Source organism: Cuculus canorus, chromosome 22 (assembly GCF_017976375.1).
Source record: "Cuculus canorus isolate bCucCan1 chromosome 22, bCucCan1.pri, whole genome shotgun sequence".
NCBI classification, from domain to species: Eukaryota; Metazoa; Chordata; class Aves; order Cuculiformes; family Cuculidae; genus Cuculus; species Cuculus canorus.
Window position 1 is genome coordinate 4,504,424 of NC_071422.1, and position 21,226 is coordinate 4,525,649.

At 45.8% G+C, this 21,226-nt stretch overlaps 2 protein-coding genes across 4 annotated transcripts; one reads left to right on the forward strand and one right to left on the reverse strand.

The window, feature by feature from the left end:
- Nucleotides 1-165: 165 nt before the first annotated feature.
- On the forward strand, nt 166-16,037 carry RHCE (Rh blood group CcEe antigens). Of its 2 annotated transcripts, none has more exons than XM_054086508.1 (10): nt 166-274; nt 5,440-5,626; nt 5,848-5,998; nt 6,684-6,825; nt 9,480-9,640; nt 9,934-10,071; nt 10,291-10,421; nt 11,941-12,020; nt 13,114-13,187; nt 13,755-16,037. In XM_054086508.1, exons 2-10 carry the CDS (start codon nt 5,460-5,462, stop codon nt 13,779-13,781), a joined length of 1,071 nt encoding a protein of 356 aa, XP_053942483.1. In that variant the 5' UTR covers nt 166-274; nt 5,440-5,459; the 3' UTR covers nt 13,782-16,037. The 2 variants fall into 2 exon arrangements, with proteins under 2 accessions (XP_053942483.1, XP_009561743.2); XM_009563448.2 differs by lacking the exon at nt 166-274 and adding an exon at nt 3,961-4,259.
- On the reverse strand, nt 15,895-21,210 carry TMEM50A (transmembrane protein 50A). 2 transcript variants are annotated; one of them, XM_054086509.1, is made up of 7 exons: nt 21,081-21,210; nt 20,645-20,749; nt 20,168-20,280; nt 19,709-19,776; nt 19,137-19,229; nt 17,866-17,926; nt 15,895-16,035 (listed from the first exon to the last, which is right to left on the reverse strand). In XM_054086509.1, exons 2-7 carry the CDS (start codon nt 20,735-20,737, stop codon nt 15,990-15,992), a joined length of 474 nt encoding a protein of 157 aa, XP_053942484.1. In that variant the 5' UTR covers nt 20,738-20,749; nt 21,081-21,210; the 3' UTR covers nt 15,895-15,989. The 2 variants fall into 2 exon arrangements, with proteins under 2 accessions (XP_053942484.1, XP_053942485.1); XM_054086510.1 differs by having other exon boundaries at nt 21,018-21,117.
- Between the last annotated feature and the right edge of the window lie 16 nt (nt 21,211-21,226).

Here is a 21,226-nt window from a genome sequence, read left to right on the forward strand (position 1 = left end):
GGCGCTGCCCAATGGGGCGGGCGGGCAGGCATAAAGGGACAGCTCAGCGACCCACTCGGAAGCGGAAGAAGGAGGGCTCAGGTTCCTCTGTCACCGCGGCGCTGAAGCACCGCCCCTCACACCCCATAGACACCCTCGCTGGCTAACGGGCTGGCGGGGAAGGCGGCAACAGGCCCCGCGGTGCAGAGGCGGCTCCGCGGGGAGGGTGGGGTGGGGGCTCATATTGACTGATGGGCTCCTCCAGCCAATAAGGGGCGCGCTCAGAGAGCGACAGGCGAGTGGGCCAATGGCCGGGCGGAGAGCGGGAGGGGGCGGGGCGCGGCAGGGCCAATCGAGCCCTCGGCCAATGGGCGGCGCATCCCTGAGGGCGGTGGGCGGGGCGGGGCGGGCGCTCAGCCAATGGGGCCGGAGGGGCGGTGCCGCCCGCCGTGCCGAGTCATGGCTGGGCCCCGCCCCGCCCGGCGGCGGAGACCGCGGAAGGGGAAGAGAACGTAGACATCATCCGGGTCCGACTATCCGTGTGCGCTGCCCAACCGTCCCCGGGCACCTCGTCTGCCCGGCCTTGAGCCCCTCCGGGGGTGGTGACCCCACCACTGCCCTGGGCAGCCCCTGCCAGGGCTTCACCACCCTCTCAGGAAAGATGTTCTTCCTGATGTCCAACCTCAACCTCCCTTGGTGCAACTGGAGGCCGTTTCCTCTCATCCCATCACTTGTTATTGGGAGAAGAGCCCAACACCCACCTCATCACAACCTTCCTATGGTTTTGGCTCCTAGGAGGCTTCATAGAATCTCGGAGAAGTCCTCGAAGCTCATCCAGTCCAACCCTCAGCCCAGCCCCACCGTGCCTGCTGAACCATAGAATCACCAGGTTGGAAAGGACCCACGGGGTCATCGAGTCCAACCGTTCCTATCACTCCCTAAACCATGTCCCTCAGCACTTCATCCACCCGTTCCTTAAACACCTCCAGGGAAGGCGACTCGACCCCCTCCCTGGGCAGCTGTTCCAGTGCCCAATGACTCTTTCTGTGAAGAATTTTTTTCTGATATCCAACCTGAACCTCCCCTGGCGGAGCTTCAGGACATTCCCTTTGTCCTGTCCTCAGTCATGTCCCAGAGCACCACGTCAACATTTCTTCTGAACCCCTCCAGGGATGGGGACTCCATCACTGCCCTGAGAAGCCTCTGCCAGGGATTCACCACTCTGTCAGTAAAGAAATGTTTCCTAACATCCAATCCAAAGCTGCCCTGGTGCAAGTTGAGGCTGTTTCCTCTTTTTCTGTCACTTGTTACTTGGGAGAAGAGACCAGCAGGGAGCTGCAGAGAGCGATGAGGTCTCCCCTCAGCCTCTCTTCTCCAGGCTAAACAGCCTCAAGTCCTTCAGCCCCTCCCAGAACCCCTGGGCTCCAGGATGCGCTCCGGCCTCTCAATGTCTTGGAGTGAGAGGCACAAAACTGAACCCAGGATTCCAGGTACAGCCTCACCAGCGCCAAATGCAGCGGGACGATCCCTTCCCTCCTCCTGCTGGCCTTCCCGTGGCTGATCCAAGCCAGGATGCTGGTGGTCTTCTTGCCCACCTGGGCCACTGCTGGCTTATGTTCAGCTTCTCATCCACCAGGACCCCCAGGTCCTTCTCTGCAAGACTCTTCATCCTCCAGCCTGTTTCCATACTGTTAGTTGCCCTGAGGGTGTTATTTTGTATTTCACCCTGTCTGAGGTCACACAGTCTGTGAGGGAATTTAAGCTGGAAATCAGAACATCAGTGCTTACAGGGTGCCATGTCATCCTGATGGGAAAACATGGATAAATTCCCAGCCTTTGGTGTGTTTTCCCTCAGTGTTAATGCTGACAGGGGTTTCAGTGACAAGTGTCAAGAGAGCTAAATGTGTTCCTTTGCTCATGGCAAAATGGTAGGAAGAGTTCTGGGTCGTTTTCACTCTGGATATAAATCCTAACGGATTGTCTTACAGGAAACAGATGAAAGCTAATTAGATGCATTGCATTTATACTACAAACCACACAAAGACACCGCATCGGTTAGCTAAACCAATTTCTAAACTGCTGTGTCAGCTGTTACCCTTTTCTTGTCTAGGGAAGTTTGCCAGGCTTTCTGCTTCCATCTGAATTACCTGTGTGATCACAAAATTCCATAATAAGGAGCTGAATGTAGATCTTTCTGCACCAGGAGTTTTCTGAAGTCGGGGCTGCACCCTGCACATCTGGGAGAGTCCTTTGAATGTTGTTTAGGAGTCTCTGAAATAGGGATAAGGATACTTAACTTACAGTTTTACTAGACCTAAGTAAAAGCTGATAAAGGAATTTGGATGACAAATTTGGAATTTACTGACAATGGATGTGGGTAAGGTGCAAATTATCGCTGCAAATGCAAACTTTTCGCAGATGGCTTGAAAAGAGCTGTTGTGTCATATAGCTTAGGTTTGGCCAGGGAATGTCCTATGACACAAGTGAACTGGAATTATTGTGTGTTTTTCTGATGCATGTTTCTGTCACCAGTAGGTGGCTTTCTAGCCATTCCTATGGTTTGCTGCAATCTCATTCCTATGGTTTGCAGCACGCAAGCAAAGCATTGGGTTTGAAATGGCCTCAAAGTAGAAGGCTGAGGCATAATTACAGGACTTTCATCTCCTGGGCTGCTTAAACAGAGAAGCATTCAGTTTGCTGAAAGCACAGTGAATACTGAGAAGATAGTAATGTTTGTGTTATGAATACATAATTTGTCCTCAACGACCGAAAGATCTTATCTTACAAATTCTAATGTCGGTGCAGTGGGATATACTAAACATCGTTAGGTTCCACCACATAGCCCTGCTTGTGTGCCCCAAATGCTCGCCCTAAGGTTCCTGGTGTAAAAAACTGCCACCTACAACAAATAAAAGAAGTCTGTTCCTTACGAAAAGGCTCAGAACCCACAAGGCAACGGGCACCTTGTAGCCTCCAACATGATAACAGAAGTTGATGCACTTCTGGATGAAGGTTAGGTTTGAATTAAAGAATCAGGAAGGTGTAGGTCATAGAATCATAGCATCATAGAATGCTTTGGGTCCAAAGAGACCTTTACAGTTCAACCCCCTGCAGAAGCAGGAACATCTTAAACTCGATCAGTTTGCTCAAAACCCAATCGTCCCTGACCTTGGCGGTTTCCAGGCATGAAGCCTCCACTACCTCACTGGGCAAACTGTGCCAGTGTTTCACCACCCTCATTGTAAGACATTTATTCCTATCCGGTCCAAATCTCCTCTCCCTTAGTTTAGAATAATTTCTCCTTGTCCTGTCACAACAGACCTCGCTAAAAAGTCCCTCCCCAGCTTTCCTGGAGCTCCTTTCAATACTGGAAGATGCTCTAGAATCTGCCTGGAGCGTTCTCTTCTCCAGGCTGAATAACCACAGCTCTCTCAGCCTGTTTCAGGTCTGTGGTTTGGTTCACAGTTAAAAGCCTGCACCGCTCTGCATGGTGCTGTCTGCCTGTGCTTTCCTGGCTCGGGGATTACCAAGGTCTTCCAGATTGTTCACTGCAGCTGTTTCCACAGCCATACTATAAACCACAGGAAATGCTGTATCTCCTTTTCATGTCCAGAGATCCTTGATTCTGTGGTGTTGGGTTGGATTGATCTATATGAGAAGGTTTGTCATGGTACATGTAGAGTTATAGCCTAACAAGCCTGGTAATCACACCGAGACTCTCAGCAGGACCTTCCCTGGCCTCTGTACAGAGGGACTTGGGTCTTGGATGGGTACGAGCAGTGTTAACAATACTGGTTTTGCATAAACTTTAATATCCTACTGTTAGTAGTCCATGTTCTTCTTCAGTTGGCGTGTAAGGCTCCACAGCCACTGGAGTGCTGAATGGGAGTGTTACAGTCTTGATAGCTCACGTCTGTGTTCATGAGCACCCCTTGAGTTCAAGTCCATGTCCGTTGTGGTAAGCTGGGGCTCCTGACGTGACACAGATAAGGAACTGTTCCTTGCTCATGCCTCTTGGGCTTTTTATCTCTCTGAGTTTTTATTCCTGTCACCCCCCAGCCCTGCACCTCCTTTTCTATTGGTTTGAGTTATTGGAACATTTTTAGAGAAAAAAATATTAATGCTTTTGCGCTCAAGGTAGTGCACAATGCCTTCTAATTACCGCAGCTTCCGACACAGCGTGCCGTGGCTGATGCTTCTTCTGGAAGCTGTTTTCATCGTCGGCTTTTACTTTGTGGGCTCAGGAGATGAAGTAATCAGATCGAGCATCTCCTACGCAGGTGAGATCAACAGCCTTGTTGCGGAAGGAAGGGTCGGTGTCTGCTTTTATTTGGCTGTGCAATCAAGATGGGATTCAGCAATTTTGTGTATTTGTTAGTGAGAAGTGGAATGGTTTTACTGCCTTTTAAGTACCTTGCCTTGCCATGTGTGGTGTGTATTATATATGTTAAAGCAAAGACAGTGAAGAAAAACACGGGTGATACTGAATTGCATTACTGGTTGATTTTCTGCTGCTCGTTTGCGGTAATCTTGACTCCTACGACTGTAACGAACTTCAGAGGCAGGCATCGCTTGGGATGAAGTGCCTGCCTCGTGAGATTTTGGCGTGTGCTAAAAAGGAAGAATTAAGGATGGGAGTATTTTCCATTTGACTGCTTGATGTAAATAAGTTAATACAGTGGAATGAAAGGTTTAAATATGTTCTGGAGATGTATGATGTACATTGATCAGAAGAATGTATGAGCAGATTATGCTACAGCCATAGTGTGTAACACGTTTACAGTCGGGCAAATAGGAGCTGATTAATCCTCATGACATTCTTGTGTCACCCTCCTGGTTTCATAGCTTGGCTTTAGAAGTGGTTTGATGTTTTGCTGTTGGTGGAGGCCAGCACAACCATATGAGAATGGGCGCGGGGGACACGTCGCCTACCAATCCAAGAGCTTGAGTCTTGTACAGCCTCTACCTCTTAGGCAATGCTGCCAGTAACCTCCTTTTCCTTCTACCCAGATGAGGACATCATACTGGTTTCTCTTCGTAACTCACTTCTCTCCTAATGCCTCAAGGATGAATCAGCACTAATTCATAGTGATTCTTCCTGAAAAGACCAACTTGAGCTCCTTAAATTCCCCTCAGGAAGAATTAATGTCCAAATGGCATTGGTAAATGTGCTTCATTTCTGTCTGCTTTTTGACCCCTCACCCCCCATCCTGTGGCTGCCATTCTGATCACTTTGGAAAACTAAATTCACGGTCAAGGGTGTTATTTTTCTGATTACTTACGGATTAGGAAAAAAAGCTGTGGATTTCTTCACGGGTTCTAAATACTGATGGCACCTGAATTTTTATCTGACGGCTTCTTGGTTAATTGTGATTCTCTAAATCTGTTTTTTTTTTTAACCAGAAGTCCAGCCTGCATCAATAAATTCCCTGCTGTCTTGTTTTTTCTTCTGTCATGCAGATTTTCAAGATGTCAACCACATGATGATTTTTGGATTTGGCTTTTTCCTGACATTTCTGAGAAGATACGGGTTTAGCAGCACTGGATTCAACCTTCTGATCATTGCTCTTGGTGTCCAGTGCTCCATACTGACAGAGGGTTTATTACCTTTCCAGCATCAAAGTGAAGACAAAGATGTTCTGAAAACGTAATTAGTTTGCGTTAGAACGGGAATAACCTAGAACTGCTGCTTGCTCTTTGTGGAGGATAATGCTTTGTTATATGGACCTGTTTGTGAATTAGCACAGTTGTATTTGCAGGCATTTTAGAAGGCGTTGGGGTTTTAAGTATAATTTTCTTCCTGTCATTCTTTCTTTCTTGGCCCTGGTGGGGTCCTGATACAGTATTCTTTTCTTTCTTTTATTGCAGAATCACTAAGGCTGCTGTGAGTATGACTGCCGTGGTCATCTCCACTGGAGCTGTTCTTGGGAAGGCTAATCCCGTGCAATTAATTCTGATGACAATTGTGGAGATAATGTTTTTTCACACAAGCAGATGGATCAACAACACATTCCTGATGGTACAGCAGTGTGGTTTCCAGGCACAAAGGGGAAAATTACTCTGGGACTGTGCAATGTTGCCTTTTGGTGGTTTCTTAGTGCTCTGCTGACAAGGACATCAGTGAGGTTCATCTCCTCTCAGTTAGATGTGGCTATATTCTTATTAAGAGATGAAGTCTAACTTTGGGACTGTACTTAAGGATGTTGAACCTCACGCCTTGCACTCTCTATATCTGTATAACTGGCTATCTCTTTGTTCTCAGCCTTAATGGGTGAGCTGGTCTGATGGATTGGGATGAGGTACATTTTGCTTTGCCCATGCCTTGACCATCCCCAACAGATGAATGAAAGCCTTGATCTAGGCTAAGGCACTAACTGCCTTTAAACTCATCTTCTTCTCTGTTAGTTCAGTCTGGAAGATCTCCAGTGTGAAAGGTCCACCAGCCCAGTCTGCCTGGCACAGTCAGACCTTCAGTTAATGTACAATGTAAACACAACCCAAACTCTCTGTTTAGGATCTATGTGTTTATGAGATACATTAAACTCAGATAAGTTAATCTTGCATTAATAACTCATGCATAAGATGAAAAGCTGTGACAATAAATTGCTTATAGGGAAGTTACATGAACAACTACATCAGGAACTGCACCAAAGGCTTCCTGTGGGATGACACAAACCACAGCTTTGGTTATTCTATTGATACAGGTTCAGGATGGTATCAGCATGATGCATGTTCTCCTCTTCGGAGCCTACTTTGGGCTGGCAGTCTCCTCACGCTTCTCTGAGCCATCACCAAGGTCTGAGAAGAAAGCAAGTACCCCAAAGTCGGATTTATTGGCAATGTTGGGTAAGGCTTTTGCTTTAACGTCTCGGTTGAAAGAAGAGATTGGAGTGAGAATATAAGGAATGTTTCTGGAGGCTGGCCAGGGCACGCTGGAGCTTTTGCATCCAAAGTGCAGGTCTCAATGCAGCCAAGCACAGAAAACTTCCGTGCTTCGTGGGTTCTGACGATGAGTTGGTGAGTCTCAGCATGTTTCCTTCCACTATACAAACTACTCCTGCAGCAGCTGTGGCTTAGTTTGACTTTGTCAGTACCAGCATAAAGGCTGTGCCAGGTTAACCATTCCCTTTCCCAGCTGAGCGCCCTTTGGGCTTGTGTAGGCACATTGGTAAGGGATTGATGCACCAAAACTAAGGTCACTGCTTGTGTTTCGGCACTGCTTGCGGTTCGCTGCTGGGACTAAGGCTCAGTTTTGTTTTGCAAGGTGCTGGACAGAGATATAAAAAGGCGGTCCCTGCCTAGTCATGTAAATGAAAAGATAAAAGCCTGATGTAGGGTGGGGAATGCGATACAGACAGGCACATGAGAAACTATCTGAGTGATGACAGGCTAAATGTACGGGAGTTCCATTCTTTTTCTTAAAGAAACACTTTGGTTTTGTTATTGCCCTGACTTCTGCTATGTAACTGCCACCAGACGAACAAAAGTCTTTTGGCAAAGGCGCACAATCCAATTCTCGGTCAGGCGTCGCCCTGTTTAGGGGAAGAGAAACTTAAGTGCTGCTCTTTTGAGTCCCTGGAGCTTTTGCTTTGCTGGAGAATTTGAGGAGATCAGTATTTTCATCTAACTCTTCACGACACCGTTAAGCCTTCGTTACCATTTTAGTGCACCTTACTACAACCAAGTGCTTACTCTTTGGAGTAGTTATATTGGCTTGGCTTGTAAACTTCCTGAGGTAACCTGGGCAGAAAGGAGCAACTGAACAGGCAAGTTCCTCATCATGATTTGGTTTTGCATCCTGCTTCTGAGGGCTGTGTGAAGAGTGCTGAGGTCTTCACCCATATTTGCACTCATGCTGTGACTTCTGTTTCCATAGCTGAGCAGATCCTTAGCAGAATGCTTCAGTGGCACCAGTACAATCTTTTTTTTTTCTTTCTTTTTTAATGACTGACTGATTCCCTCATCAATGGGACTAAGATTGTCATAGTACAGATCATTCCACCAGTCCTCACTGCTACCATAGGTTTTCCATTGCCAAAATGGCCTTTTCTATCCGAGAGGCATGGTTATCACTGCCGTGGTGCACTGAAAGAGTGAAAATTAGCAATGGAAATCAGATTTCAAGGAGCCAGGAGAAGCTTGTACAAAAGCAATAGCAGCCAGGGTTGCTAGAAGCTGTGTTTAACCATCGTGCTTTGCAGTGACGATGCCTGTACCACTTTTTAATTGACTTGAACAAGAATAGTTCAGATTTTACTGACAGGTGAATGGCACAAGGATGTGGTATGGCGAATGGAAAATTAGCTATGGAGGTTGGCTGGACAGCAAAAAATAATGACTGGGCAAGGCAGAGTAAACTATTGCTTGCTACACACAGCCCAGGGAGCAGAGGCATGGATTACCACGATCAAACTTAGTGTGAGGCCTCCTGCTCCCCTCTGCCGGCTGGGATTTGATCTGTGCATGTGAATCCATAGAAAAGATGTGTCTGTAGGAAAAGATGTGTCCTGCCAAGCAGTGAACTTGTTTTATAGAGGCTGAGATTCCTAAATGCTGACAATTAGGGCCCAGGTCATATGAGCAGAACTTGTTTTCATTCCTCTTGTTAGCAAAGCGTGTGTGGTCATGAAGGTGTGACACTGCAGTGATCTTACAGAAGGAAAGGGAATTGTTCTTTTGGACCCCTATACAAGGGAGTAGCTGTTTGGTAGGTAACTTCCTTACAAATAACAAAAAATTTAGGCTGTGTACAGCTGCGTTGGTGAAGCGTGATCCCCTCAGCCCAAGCTATTGGTCTGTAGCCCTCCTCTGGAGTATTCCTATTAGAGGGAGAGAGGATTCTGTTCTTATGATCCATCCTGTTTTTCTCTTCAAAATCTGCCAGGAGGCAACACAACCAGTACCAGTTGTACTGGCAACGAAGGTAAAAGGCATTCCAAAGTGCACTTTGGGTTTATTCATAGTGATTTTGTACCATGTGAGCTGTTTTCTCATCCTCCTTGGCTTGCTTTCATTCTCTCTTGCTGCTGGTTTTGAACAGTTACTCTACAGTTCCATGAAAAGGAGCAGAAATGTTTGTCAGGAACATTGGAGCATGTCCCTGGTGCTTGTGGAGAACAGGCAGGACGCTGGTTGGTTGGAAATCAACAGGGGAACTGTTCCCACTTGTACCTGAACCTGCGTTTAAGGGGATGGTAGACCAAAGTTGATGTTAAAGGTGTTCTTGAGAAGAGGATCCCACCTGCAGCCGCCTCCAGCTCAGCCCGATGCTGGCAGAGCCATGCTTTGGCTGTGTGATGTTGCAGCGGCGTGTTTCTGGGAAGGTGGTGGTACAGCAGGAAGCTCTCAGGGCTGTCTGCATGGTGAAATCTTGTCCTTTCTTTATAACGTGAGAATTATAGTCAATGCAAAATGTGGAGTGGAGCCCTCCAGAGGCAACCGGTGATGGAGTTGCTGTGTTTTAGCGCAGGTAATGACAGTTGCTTGTCTTTGTCTCCAAGGTACTCTCTTTCTGTGGGTGTTCTGGCCGAGCTTCAATTCTGTGCTAGTAACAGCAGACAGGAACAAAGCAGTCTACAACACCTACTTTGCCCTTGCAGCGAGTGCTGTTATTGCTTTCGTGTTGTCCGTTCTGACCACCAAGGATGGAAAATTGAGAATGGTAAGACACAAGGGGAAATCACTGCAGGGAAAAGGTATTTTTGTGTTCCTATCAGTAGCACACTGAAAGGATAAGAGCTACTAAATGAAAATAAGTCCCGATTTTCAGCACGACAGTGATCATCAGCCTCCCAAGGAGAACTGAAGCTGTAACTCAGAAATCACGTTCTCAGATTGTCATTTGTAGTATACAGAGGCCCAAATACACCCTAGAGAATAGCAGTCTCTGATATTGGGCTGCTGTAAGTGATGACTGAATTCTCACACCCTGTTTTGTTTTGGTTTATTTTGCAGGCTCACATCCACAGCGCGGTGCTAGCTGGCGGGGTCACTGTTGGCTATGTTGCAGCAAGTATTGACTACCCTTGGATTGCGATGATCTTGGGTCTGCTTGCCGGTGTGATTACCATACTAGGATCTTATTGTTTAGAGGTAGTATTCAAAACCTGAAGCTGTTCTCCTATAAGCTGTATAAACTTCTAGTAAAACCTCTCTTCCAAAGAGATTAACGCTAGGAAACCTTAAGTCTTTTGAGCAGAGAACAGGATTGCAACTCACAAGACCAAAGTTCATTTCCAGGGTCTGCAATAGATAATATGCCATTATCAGCTCGTGTTTTGGTGTATCCCTTAAAGCTTTTCTTCTTCCCAGAGATGCTGGAATCCTGTTCTCAAGATTCATGATTCTGCTGGAATTCATTTCACTTTTGGCTTGCCTAGTGTTCTTGGAGCTCTTGCCCACGTCGTTATCTTCGTAATAAAAAGCTGGAATCATGGACCACGGTACATAAATTCTTGCTATTAAGTAATAAGCATAGCTAATTGTTATTGTAGTGTGCCTTGAGAAGAGTTGTCATATGTACAGAAAGCCTGAACATCATCACAGATAAATCATTTTATGCCAGATATCCTAAGATAATTGCTAAGGTCCAAGAAAGACACTAAAAAAGACTTTTGAGTTGAGCAGACTTTGGATCAAAATTTTAATGTTAGTGTTTGGTGCTGGTTTGTTTCCCTTTTTATTTGATATTAAATACAACGGGCAGAGGTGATGAAGTCCTTCCAAGGACTTGTTTTGGCTTTTGTGGTTTGTATCGAGGAATTCTGTGTGCTAAAACATGGGGGAGGGGGGGCAGAAATCAGCATTTCTCTTCAAATGAGGCTTTAACTCGGAGGCAGGGCAAGAATGACAGCTTGGTTTGGCCCCATGCTGGACGCTGAGCTGGAAAATACACTTGAGGACAAAGCCTGTGGAAGCTGAAGGGCTCAGCTGAGGATGTTCTCCGTGGGTTGTTTTGATCTGGCACCGGCATCTCGATTTTGCAAATCAAGCTCACGTTGTGTCAAACAAGAAGTTTGCTGATTTTTCTTAACATAAGCAGGAATCAATAACAGTGCAGAGTAATGCCCTTATGCTTCTCATCATGTTCTTATTGAAACGAAGAAATTTAATGAAGTTTTAGTACTACAATGATGGTTTCTAAGGGCAAAATATGTCCTCCTAAGTCTGCATTAGGCTTCTGATAGTATCTCTTAAAACACCTAACCGCAGATGCAGAGAAATTTGAGTCTAAAAGAGTTTTTATGAGAGGCTTTGATGTAAAATTGACAGCTGGATGAATATTAGTCAGCAATGTCAGCATCTTGGCCGGTACCAGAAACAGTGTAGGCAGCAGGACCAGGGAAGGGATTGTGCCCTTTGGCATCAATGAGGCTGCACCTCAAATCCTGGGTTCAGTTTTGGGCCCCTCACCACAAGAAAGACATTGAGGTGCTAGAAGGTGTCCAGAAAAGAGCTACAAAGCTGGCAAAGGGGCTGGAGAACAAACCTTATCAGAGGTGGCTGAGGAACGTGGGGTTTAGCCTAGAGAAGAGGAGACTGAGGGCAGACCGCATCACTGTCTACAACTGCCTGAAAGGAGGTTACAGCAAGGTGGGTGCTGGGCTCTTCTCCCAAGTAAAGAGTGATAGAATGAGAGGAAATGGCCTCAAGTTGTACCAGGGGAGGTTTAGATTAGACATCGGGAAAAATTTCACTGAAAGGGTTCGCAGGCCCTGGCAGAGGCTGCCCAGGGAATTGGTGGAGTCCCCATCCCTGGAGGGATTTAAAAGATGGGCAGATGGGGTGCTCAGGGATGGTTCAGTAGTGGACAGGTACAGTTGGACTTAGTGTTGTTAAGGGTTTTTTCCAACCAAGCGATTCTATGATTCTATGAAAATGCTTTGTAGATACAGATTCATTCACAGCCTTAATACTAAATTCATCATCTTTCAAAGGTGAAACACTCATTTTGTTTTTCAGACTGGGTTATTTTGTCATGTTTCACATTGGTGCCTTCTGTGTGACCATCAGCGTTGCCTTGATAACAGGTTTTATTACAGGTCAGTATTGAAAACCATGATTCATGAATAGCTTTGTCATTGCCTTGAGGCAAGGGGTACGTGCTCTTACTGCAGCTGGGATCGTGTGAGCGCAGCCTCTGCAGCCACAGGCTTGGAATTGAGTTCCTCCGGGTAGATTACTTGTAGAAGCAGCCATGAGAAACATGAAGGCGAGGAACCCTTCTTTTGAAGAAGAGACGTGTTCAACATAAATAACCTGCTGGCACCATTCTTTCAGTGGTGAGGTTTATTTAACAGATGCTTAACAGCTGCCTTCACATTTCAGACAGGAGATGTGTGAGGATGAAAATAATTTAACGTTTGGTATTGTCTTAATGACAGAAAAATGCTATGTAGAGCTTGTTGCGTTTCAGGCCAGTTGATATAAATCTGCCTGGTTTCACTAACGTCAGTAGCTCGCTTGCATCAGCCTTTGATCACTCGTGGTTTGGGATCGTCGGGGCTCATGTGTTTCCCACGTGATGCTCTGTTCTGTGGCAGCCACTGGTTTGCTGTAGCTGTTAGTTCTGTCTGGAATAAAAGAGAAGTGGCAGATGAAAACAGCTGTGAAATACATTCTAAAATGATATTTTTTTTGTGCTTTAGTTGATCTGAAACTTTTAATTACTCAAAGCGTAATTAAGAAGTTGAGCTAACAAGCAGATCTTTAAAAAAAAATCGGCTAAAATACTCAAACATTCAGCATTTAAACAATTGTTTAAAAATCGAGATGTTTCCACCTGAAATCCCAAGCTGACAGTGCTTATAAGCCTGATTGCTTTAAATATGCAGGCATTTTCCATGCAAGACATTAATGATTTTTGATGTATTTTTAGAATCTGGCAGGCTGTTTAATGGGGTTTTACCTACAGTAATTAATTTTCAATAACACAAGCCTTGATCCTGGCAAGCTTCTCTCTTTGTATTTAAGGTTAGCTTGAGCCAAGGTGCTCTGCTGGAGCATTTAGTTCTGAATTTGTATTTTCACCTGTGTTACATTTGGATATGTGTTACAAAAACCTCCAGTGAGGCAGAGTTTTCCCCTTTCCCTGAGGTTGTTATTTATATTGGATATATCTGTTTTCACGAATAGGTTTAATCTTAAACCTCAAGCTGTTTCAGACCATCCCTGTATCAAAGTACTTTGATGACCTGTTTTATTGGGAGGTAAGTTTCCATGTAAAATTAACCGTGTGGGAGCATGTACAGCACCTTGTCGGCCTTGCTGAAGAACTCTAGGTATTTGAATTAATAAAGGGGGGAGGATAATTCCATTTTACTATACATTTTGGATGCTCTGTGTGACACGGATGAACTGTTCCTACAGCTGGTTCACACCCTGAATGTTATAAATGCCCGTAGCCTTCAGCTGAGGTTGTCGGAGATGTTCGCGGGGGCGAGGCTGACTCTGAAATGAGCTTTGGTGTTGTAACGCATCCTCTTTGGTGCTCTGATATCCTCTGGGACTGACAGCCACAGCCTCCGGGCTTCGGACAGTATCTGAGAGGGGTTTCTAGAAGCTAGTGAATGGAGTGGAAGGTGAAAACAGATGGAGCTTCCTGGCCTTCCTGGGTGCAGAGTGGCTTTTCAGTCTGATGCACAAACACAGGACCTGGGCACCTTTAGAACTGAATGAAAATAAGCTTCTAGTTAAGATTTTCCATTGCCCTTTTTTTTTTTGTATGATGATTTGATGCATAAATCGTTCTGACACAAGTATGTTTGTCTTCACAGTTTCCCCATTTGGCTGTTGGATTTTGAAGGGAGGAACCCAGAGGATGGATTTGACCAAGATAAGATTTTCCTGTTAGTCTCTAGAAAAAAAGGAACAGCTGTGGTGGGCTGTGAGAGCGCTTACGTTATCAATTCTCAGGCTCAAAAAAACCATTCCAGTGGACACAAAAAATCAGTGATGAACTGTTCTAGTGTTCTTGAAAATCAGAGTGTAAATTCATAGATGCAAACTTACAAAGCGTTTTGCTTTCCTGCTGCATTGCTCTTAGTGTAAATATTTTTTGTAGGCTATGTACAAAAACGTTGGCTGCATTCATCGCTGTAACGGGTGATCAATTAAAGTGCTTGGAAACCTTAAGCTCCCAAGCTTAAATTTTTAACTGCGAAGTTTAAGAGCGCAAATATGTATTTTATAGTGTAATTTTTCATGGAGTACGTACTCATTTTTATCTAGTGAAGCATTAAAGTACTTGTTTTTAAGCTAAATTAATTCTGTTGAAGGCCTTGTTAAGCAAGGATTTGATGACTGAGCTGGACCAGGGCCAGAACTCTGTGTTTTACCAGACTGAACTCTGAGTTATCTGACTGCTTAAAGAACAATCTATAATTCCTGGGCACGGGCTGGCTATCTGGAAGGTCCAAAGGCAAGACGTTCAATTGTTCTGCTTGCAGATGGTGACTCTAAAACCAGAGGTATTACTCGTATTTATCTGGCAGCAAATCTCACGCAGGCTGTCTGCCCCAGGAGTCTGCACCGCTCAAGCTCAGCTGCCCAAAAGGCTCCGGCTGCCCTAACGGTGCAGATAACTGGAAAGACTGGGCAATAGTCCTTGGCACTGCCTGGTGCCGAGGCTAAGACCCAATTTCTGGAGTCTTATGTTGAGCTGCTTTGCTCTGAGAGAAACAGTGGCTTTGCTGCACAAGCTACAGCAGAGGATTCTGTTTTCAAGTAGATTGTGCTCCTCCGTGTTTCTTCTTTGTTTCAAAATAGTTGAGGTAGAAAACCTCTTCCCAAAATGATTCCATAATAAAAAAGGTCAAAATGCAATTCTTTTTATTTATTCAGCACACTTGCTAAAAAAAAAACAAATAAGGAAAAATGCAACACTGAAGACAAGGCGTGAGTTCTTTGACACGCACTACAGCAACACACACTGACTTCAGTTCATTCATTGGGGATTAAGCAAAGCAGATCACTACAGTTGAAGCAGTGTGAGACAGGTCCCAAAACAACTGGTCATCTGCTGAGTCTTTCAGCTGCCTGCAGCTTCTGCCAGTGCCACAGCCTGGCCGCACACCGAGGTTCAGATCCCCTCGCAGTAAACACACTGATGCCTGGGTGAGCATCATCCAAGCTCAACTCCAGTTTTTAACTTTCCAGCAACCAACAAACACAACTTCTGCAACACAGACAGTTGTTTTCTAACAGGAGTGCTTTAAGGAATAGTACTTTATCCCCCTCTTTTCCCCACATTGCTTTTTATCCCTGATTTCTTGAGCTACTACCCTAATGAATGTATTGAAGGGGCAGCGTCTGTCCCTGGTGGGAGCAGGGCTCTGATAAAGAGAGAACTCCTCCTTTCTCTTACAGTGGTTAGAAAACAGTTGGGGCAGCAAGCTTTGGGGATGAGTGACTTCCTTCTAGAGCCATGACACAATTGGTACTTGTGCCTCTACAATGTCATCCCCAGCAAGAGTAAGCTGCTACTCACCAGATTTCCTGCTTATTGTCATAGAATAAACTAAATATCCAAGGAGGGGGGAGAATCCCAAAGCTATATTATGCAAGAAAAACCACACACCAGTAAGTTTTGAAATTCAAAAAATGGCTACATTGTCCAGATATAGGAAATATTTAATAAATACATGTTAAAAAGTTGGTTTAAAGCATTTTTAGTAAGTCTTGGCTTGTAAATAACATCATAGAAACAGCAGGGTGAATGCATCCATTTTCTGCTATGCCATTTACTTGTAGCAAACATCATCATCATAAAAGTGACTTCACGGTTACTGGTAGCGAGTTTACATTTGTCAAAACCATGACAACATTTAAATCGGCGTACAAGAGTAAAAAAACAAAACCAAATACGAACAGAATTGTTAGTGCCACGATTTAAGTTTTCCTTGTTTCATCTTTAGACACAATTGAAAGTCACTGTTTACAAAATGGTTTACAAAACTTTGGGGGCGTGCAGTTAAAAAACGAGCATGGCCAATGCACTTCCACAGGCATGTTCATTGCCACAAATCTTCTGTGCGACCGAATTTGAAGACCAGTCCTCTGTTTAAAACAGAACAAAGAGACATGAGTATCTAATGGAGCAGATCAAACACCTAGTATTTTAAATACATGATTCCAGGGAGCAAGCTGGAGACTTTGTGAATCACAGAATAGTTTAGGTTGGAAGGGACCTTAAAGTTTATCCTACAGTTCCAACTCCCATGCTATGGGCAGGGACACCTCCCACTGGATCAGGCTGCCCAAGGCCCATCCAACCTGGCCTTGAACACATCCAGGGATGGGGCAGCCACAACTTCCCTGGGCAACCTGGGCCAGTGTCTCACCACTCTCATGGTGAAGAAATTCTTCCTAATGTCCAGTCTGAATCTGCCCCTCTCCAGTTTATACCCATTGCCCCTCGTCCTGTCCCCACAAGCCTTTATGAATAGTGCCTCTCCAGCTTTCCTGGAGCCCCTTTAGGTACTGGAAAGTCGCTAGAAGGTGTCCTCTGAGCCTTCTCTTCTCCAGGCTGAATAAGCTCAACTGTCTCAGCCTGTCCTTGGATGGAAGGTGCTCCAGCCCTCGGGTCATCTCTGTAACCTCCTCTGGACCCATTTCAACAGCTCCATCTCATTCTTATGCTGAGTATTCCAGAACTGGACACAATACTCCAGATGGGGGTCTCACCAGAGAGGAACAGATGGGCAGAATCCCCTCCCTCTCCCTGCTGCCCACGCTGCTTTGGATGCAGCCCAGGATACGGTTTGCCTTCTGGGCTGCGAGTGCACATCACTGGCTCATGTCAAACTTCTCATCAACCATCCCCCCAAGTCCTTCTCTGCAGGGCTGCTCTCAATCACATCATCCCCCATCCTGTACTGAAAACAGGGATTGCCCCAACCCAGGTGTAAGACCTTGCTCTTAGCCTTGTGAGGTGCAAGAGCTTTGCACAGACCCATTTTTCCAGTCTATCTGGGTCCCTCTGGATGACATCCCGTCCTTCTGGTGTGGCAACTACACCACTCAGTTTGGTGTAAACTTGTTGAGGGTGCGCTCGATCTCGCCATTAATATTATTGATGAAGTTATTAAACAGCACTGGTCCCAGTACCGACCCCCGGGGGACATCACTCGTCACAGATCTCCATCTAGACTTTGAGCCATTGACCACTACTCTCTGAATACGACCATCCAAACAGTTTCTTATCCACCGAACAGTCCACTCATCAAATCCATATCTCTCCAGTTTAGAGAGAAGGATGTTGTGGGGACCGTGTCGAAGGCTTTACAGAAGTCCAGGCAGATCACATCTGTCCACTGCTGTGGTTACCCCATCATAGAAAGCCACTAGGTTGGTCATTCAGGACACACTCCTGGTAAAGCCATGCTGGCTGCCATTAATCACCTCCCTGTCCTCCATGTGCTTTAGTATAGCTTCTAGGAGGATTTGTTCCATGATCTTCCCAGGCACCGAGGTGAGCCTGACAGGTTGGCAGTTCTCAGGGTCGTCTTTTCTACCCTTTTTAAAAGTGGGCACAATGTTACCCTTCTTCCAGTCACCAGGGATTTTTCCTGATTGCCATGACTCTTCAAGTATCATGGACAACCACATCAGCCAATTCCCTCAGGACTCTGGGATGCATCTCATCATATCCCACAGACTTATGTATGTTCTGGTTCCTCAGGTGGTCACAAACCTGATCCTCCTCTACAGTTCCTAGTCCTGCAATGAACCCCACGCAGACAGATCCCAGAGATCATCTGCCTGTAGCAGCATTCATTCACCCATGTCTAGTTAAAAGACAGGGCTTAAGAAAAAACAGATTACAGCAAGCTTCAGGTTTTATCATTAAAACCAAATCAGATGAGAAATGAACAAAGATAGTCTTACCCAAAAAAGATGAACGCGTTCTGGAAAAACACAGCTATTCCTGGGTACACAACTGTTTTTTCTAACAAAAGAAAAAATATCTCCATCAATTTTTTGGAAGCCATTTTCAACAATATCCCATCCCCAACACTTCAGAAAGACTAAGTTGCACGATGTTAGCAAAGATAACCCGTTTCATTTAAATGCAAACACTTGGGAGTCTGTGTGCTGCGAAGTAGTGGTAAGGAGCCGAGTTTCACAGCAGGGTCCCTTACAGTGTAGGATTCCTGACTGGATACAGGGGTGAAATGACAGCAAACTCCAGCCCTGCTGCTGCTACATCACAGATTTGCCTCGGCCAGACTGTTCTCGTGAGGCATTAAAACAACACTGTGCAGCATTCAGCCCTTTCACTCTCTAACAAGACTCTCCCATCCAATCTCCACGGCTCAGCCCTGTGACACAGAACACAAGCATGACAATGGTTTTCCTGCCCCTCATAGGCATTTGGTTTTCCAAGTAAAAGCAGCCTTTCCTGTTCTCTAGCCCAAAATATGCATCTCAGAGGCTGTTATTATCACATGGGATGCACATCCTGTTTGAAGTGCGTGTGGAAGTATATATACACAGATATACAGAATACACAAGCATGTTAGCAGCACTGCGATGCGACTAATGCAGCCAGGTCTCCATGAAAATCCCCTACAAACTGAGTAAGGCCAAAGCTGATGAGGAGGTAAATTAAACAGATCTACCAGCATGCCCTGTCCAGTGTGGAATTCACTCCAGCTCTGGTTATAAGCAGCAGATGTACATTTACTTCAGTGACTGCACTGCCTTTTGAAAAACACTAGACTGCAGTTTCCACATCTTTCTCCAGAGTGGTCTTCACAAAAAGCTACCGTTGTACACGTTCAGGTATGAATTCAAATAGGCAATTTGAACTAATTACTTTCCCTTTTGCTAATTTAGCATATAGGCTTTGGGAACAATTTGCACAAAATCAGTCCTTTTTATTCTGAGAGCAAATGTTCACCCCCGGAATCATTCCCACATAACTGCAGCAGTTTAATTATACCAGCACAATTCCCAGGTGCCCAGGACTTGAGTTCCTAATGAGGCAACTTAGAAGCTTTGTCACTTATAGGTAAATAATACCCATCCCAACAACAGTGGGTAGTGTGGAACAGCAGTGTGTAGGAAACTGAAATGTTAAACTTGGGACTGATTGGAAGTTATCGAAAAATAAGCTCTAAAACCCAAGAGCAAATTAAAATACTTTAAACTCTTACCTTTAACAACATAGCCTCCAAATAGGATCCACATGGAAGCAATCAGAGATCCAAAAGCCATCATAAAACCAATGAACAGCCAAATCCGAGCACCTTGAAAAAGATGGAGGGATGGTTTGTGCCTGTGTCCACGGACAGACACTTGCGACTCTCTCCACAGTTCTGTCTCAAAGCATCTTCTGTGACACACCAGGCACATTGGAACAGCTCTTACAACTCTGCCTATGGGAAAGCTGGGGAGAGGCTCTGGATCAGGGAGTGCAGGGACAGGATGAGGGGGAACGGTTTTAAGCTGAAAGAGGGGAGATTTAGGCAAGATCTTAGGAAGAAATGTTTCCCTGCATGGGTCGTGAGGCCGTGGCCCAGGTTGCCCAGGGAAGTTGTGGCTGGAGGTGTTCAAGGCCAGGTTGGATGGGGCTTGGAGCCCCTGATCCAGTGGGAGGTGATCCTGCCCATGGCAGGGGGTGGAACTGGATGGGCCTTGAGGTCCCTTCCAACCCAAACCATTCTATGATTCCAAGACTTAACAGCTTCACAGATTTGTCGCTACGCAACAGCCTAGGCTACTGTACCTGTTTGTCCCAGACAGCCTTCACTGTAACTGTCACCCCGCACTTGTCCATTAGACACTGCATTAATCCTGTAGCAGCAAAACAGGATACAGGGTTAAATGCAGGAAAAGCATGAAGCAGACGTTTACAAAACAATAGGAGAACATTCTCAGAAACCTATGTAAAAAGGATGACCTCGTATTTCTAGTATTTTTTGGTATCTGTTTTTAAAAAGAGGACAAGACTAAAAATTAAAAAGCATCTCTCTAAGGACCAATAACACTTCGACCTCTGAAACATACTTAATTCTTAAAAAAATAGTTTCTTGCTGTATCAACAAATATAAGACAGATATTAAAAATACACAGACAGCAACCTGATTTTTTGTTCTTAGTTACTTCTCCATTTAAAGACAATGTATTTCTTGTTAACTGCACAAGTCCTATGAGTGCATAGCTGTGACCAAGAAACTGTACTTACATTAAGAATGCAACAGTGGCTATAACCCCACAGGCATGGTACGAATGGTTGAAGTCTTCCATTTTAGGGTATTTGACAGCTGCATCTATAATTATCCACCAACCTGTAAAAAACTTAAAGAAAAAAAAAGCACGTTAGCGCAAAATATAGAAATGAGCCTTTTAACAGTAGATACGATTGCTCTAGAAAAAAATAACATTAGGATCATTCTTACAGTCTCAAAGCCAGTCAACCAGTAGCAGAACTGGTTTTGCTATCAACTTTGGAACAAGGTTAAACCCAAAGCCAGAGATTTACCCACTCTGATAGTTATTACATGTGCAGAAGCTGTGGAACGCTGGTGCAAGCACCCAGAACAAATTTGTCCTTAACTCTGCTGCTACAGACAAGGACAACGCATCCCTGTTCTTCCGTTTACTTCCAAGGGGCTGAACAACTTTTAGCTCATTGACAGCAGATCAGAGAAGCTGCACCTACCAACACTCCTGCAGCCACAGACGCGATTGTGTTCCGCTTCTCTCCCCAGTCCACGCACTCCGAGCACCTCATATTCTCAAGAAGCCCAGACATTTTGCAGTGGATCTGGAGAAGGAAAATGAAAATTGCTTTCCAAGAGGGGAAACCCAGCACATGTTAGGGCTGCCGTGCCATGATACGAGAGTCCGGACACCGCTGGAGCAGCCACAGCCCTGCAGCTGAAGCGACAGTCTCAAAAATGAGGTGACAGTCCCAAAAATGAGGCCGCGGCCCCGAAGCTGAGGCAAAGGCCGCGCCGGCCGGCGCACCCAGCCCTCAGACGGGGCCGCGCCGCCCTCCCGCGCCTCCCGCCGGGGAATTATGAGGATAGCACCTGCCAAGCGCCCCGGGGAGCGCTGAGGCCCCGTCCCGGCGCTCCCGATGCGTCTCCGCTCACCTGAGGGCGGGGAACGACCGTCGCAGCCACTTCCCTTCGCGCCCTCCCCCGCCGACGCCAGGCGCGCACGCGCGGCGCCGCGGCCTGAGTCACGTGGGGGGCGAGGGCGCGCAGGCGCACTGGGTACGGCCTGGGCCTCGGGAACC

Excerpts from the sequence above, each read along its gene's own strand:
- RHCE (XM_009563448.2), top strand. The coding sequence starts at position 4,127 with ATGCCTTCTAATTACCGCAGCTTCCGACACAGCGTGCCGTGGCTGATG. Across the intron at positions 10,072-10,290 it reads TAGGATCTTATTGTTTAGAG|AGATGCTGGAATCCTGTTCT; the intron begins GTAGTATTCAAA and ends TCTTCTTCCCAG. Across the intron at positions 13,188-13,754 it reads ATGACCTGTTTTATTGGGAG|TTTCCCCATTTGGCTGTTGG; the intron begins GTAAGTTTCCAT and ends TTGTCTTCACAG.
- TMEM50A (XM_054086509.1), bottom strand. The coding sequence starts at position 20,737 with ATGTCTGGGCTTCTTGAGAATATGAGGTGCTCGGAGTGCGTGGACTGG. Across the intron at positions 19,230-19,708 it reads AGGCTGTCTGGGACAAACAG|GTGCTCGGATTTGGCTGTTC; the intron begins GTACAGTAGCCT and ends ATCTTTTTCAAG. Across the intron at positions 16,036-17,865 it reads AACGCGTTCATCTTTTTTGG|AGGACTGGTCTTCAAATTCG; the intron begins GTAAGACTATCT and ends TGTTTTAAACAG.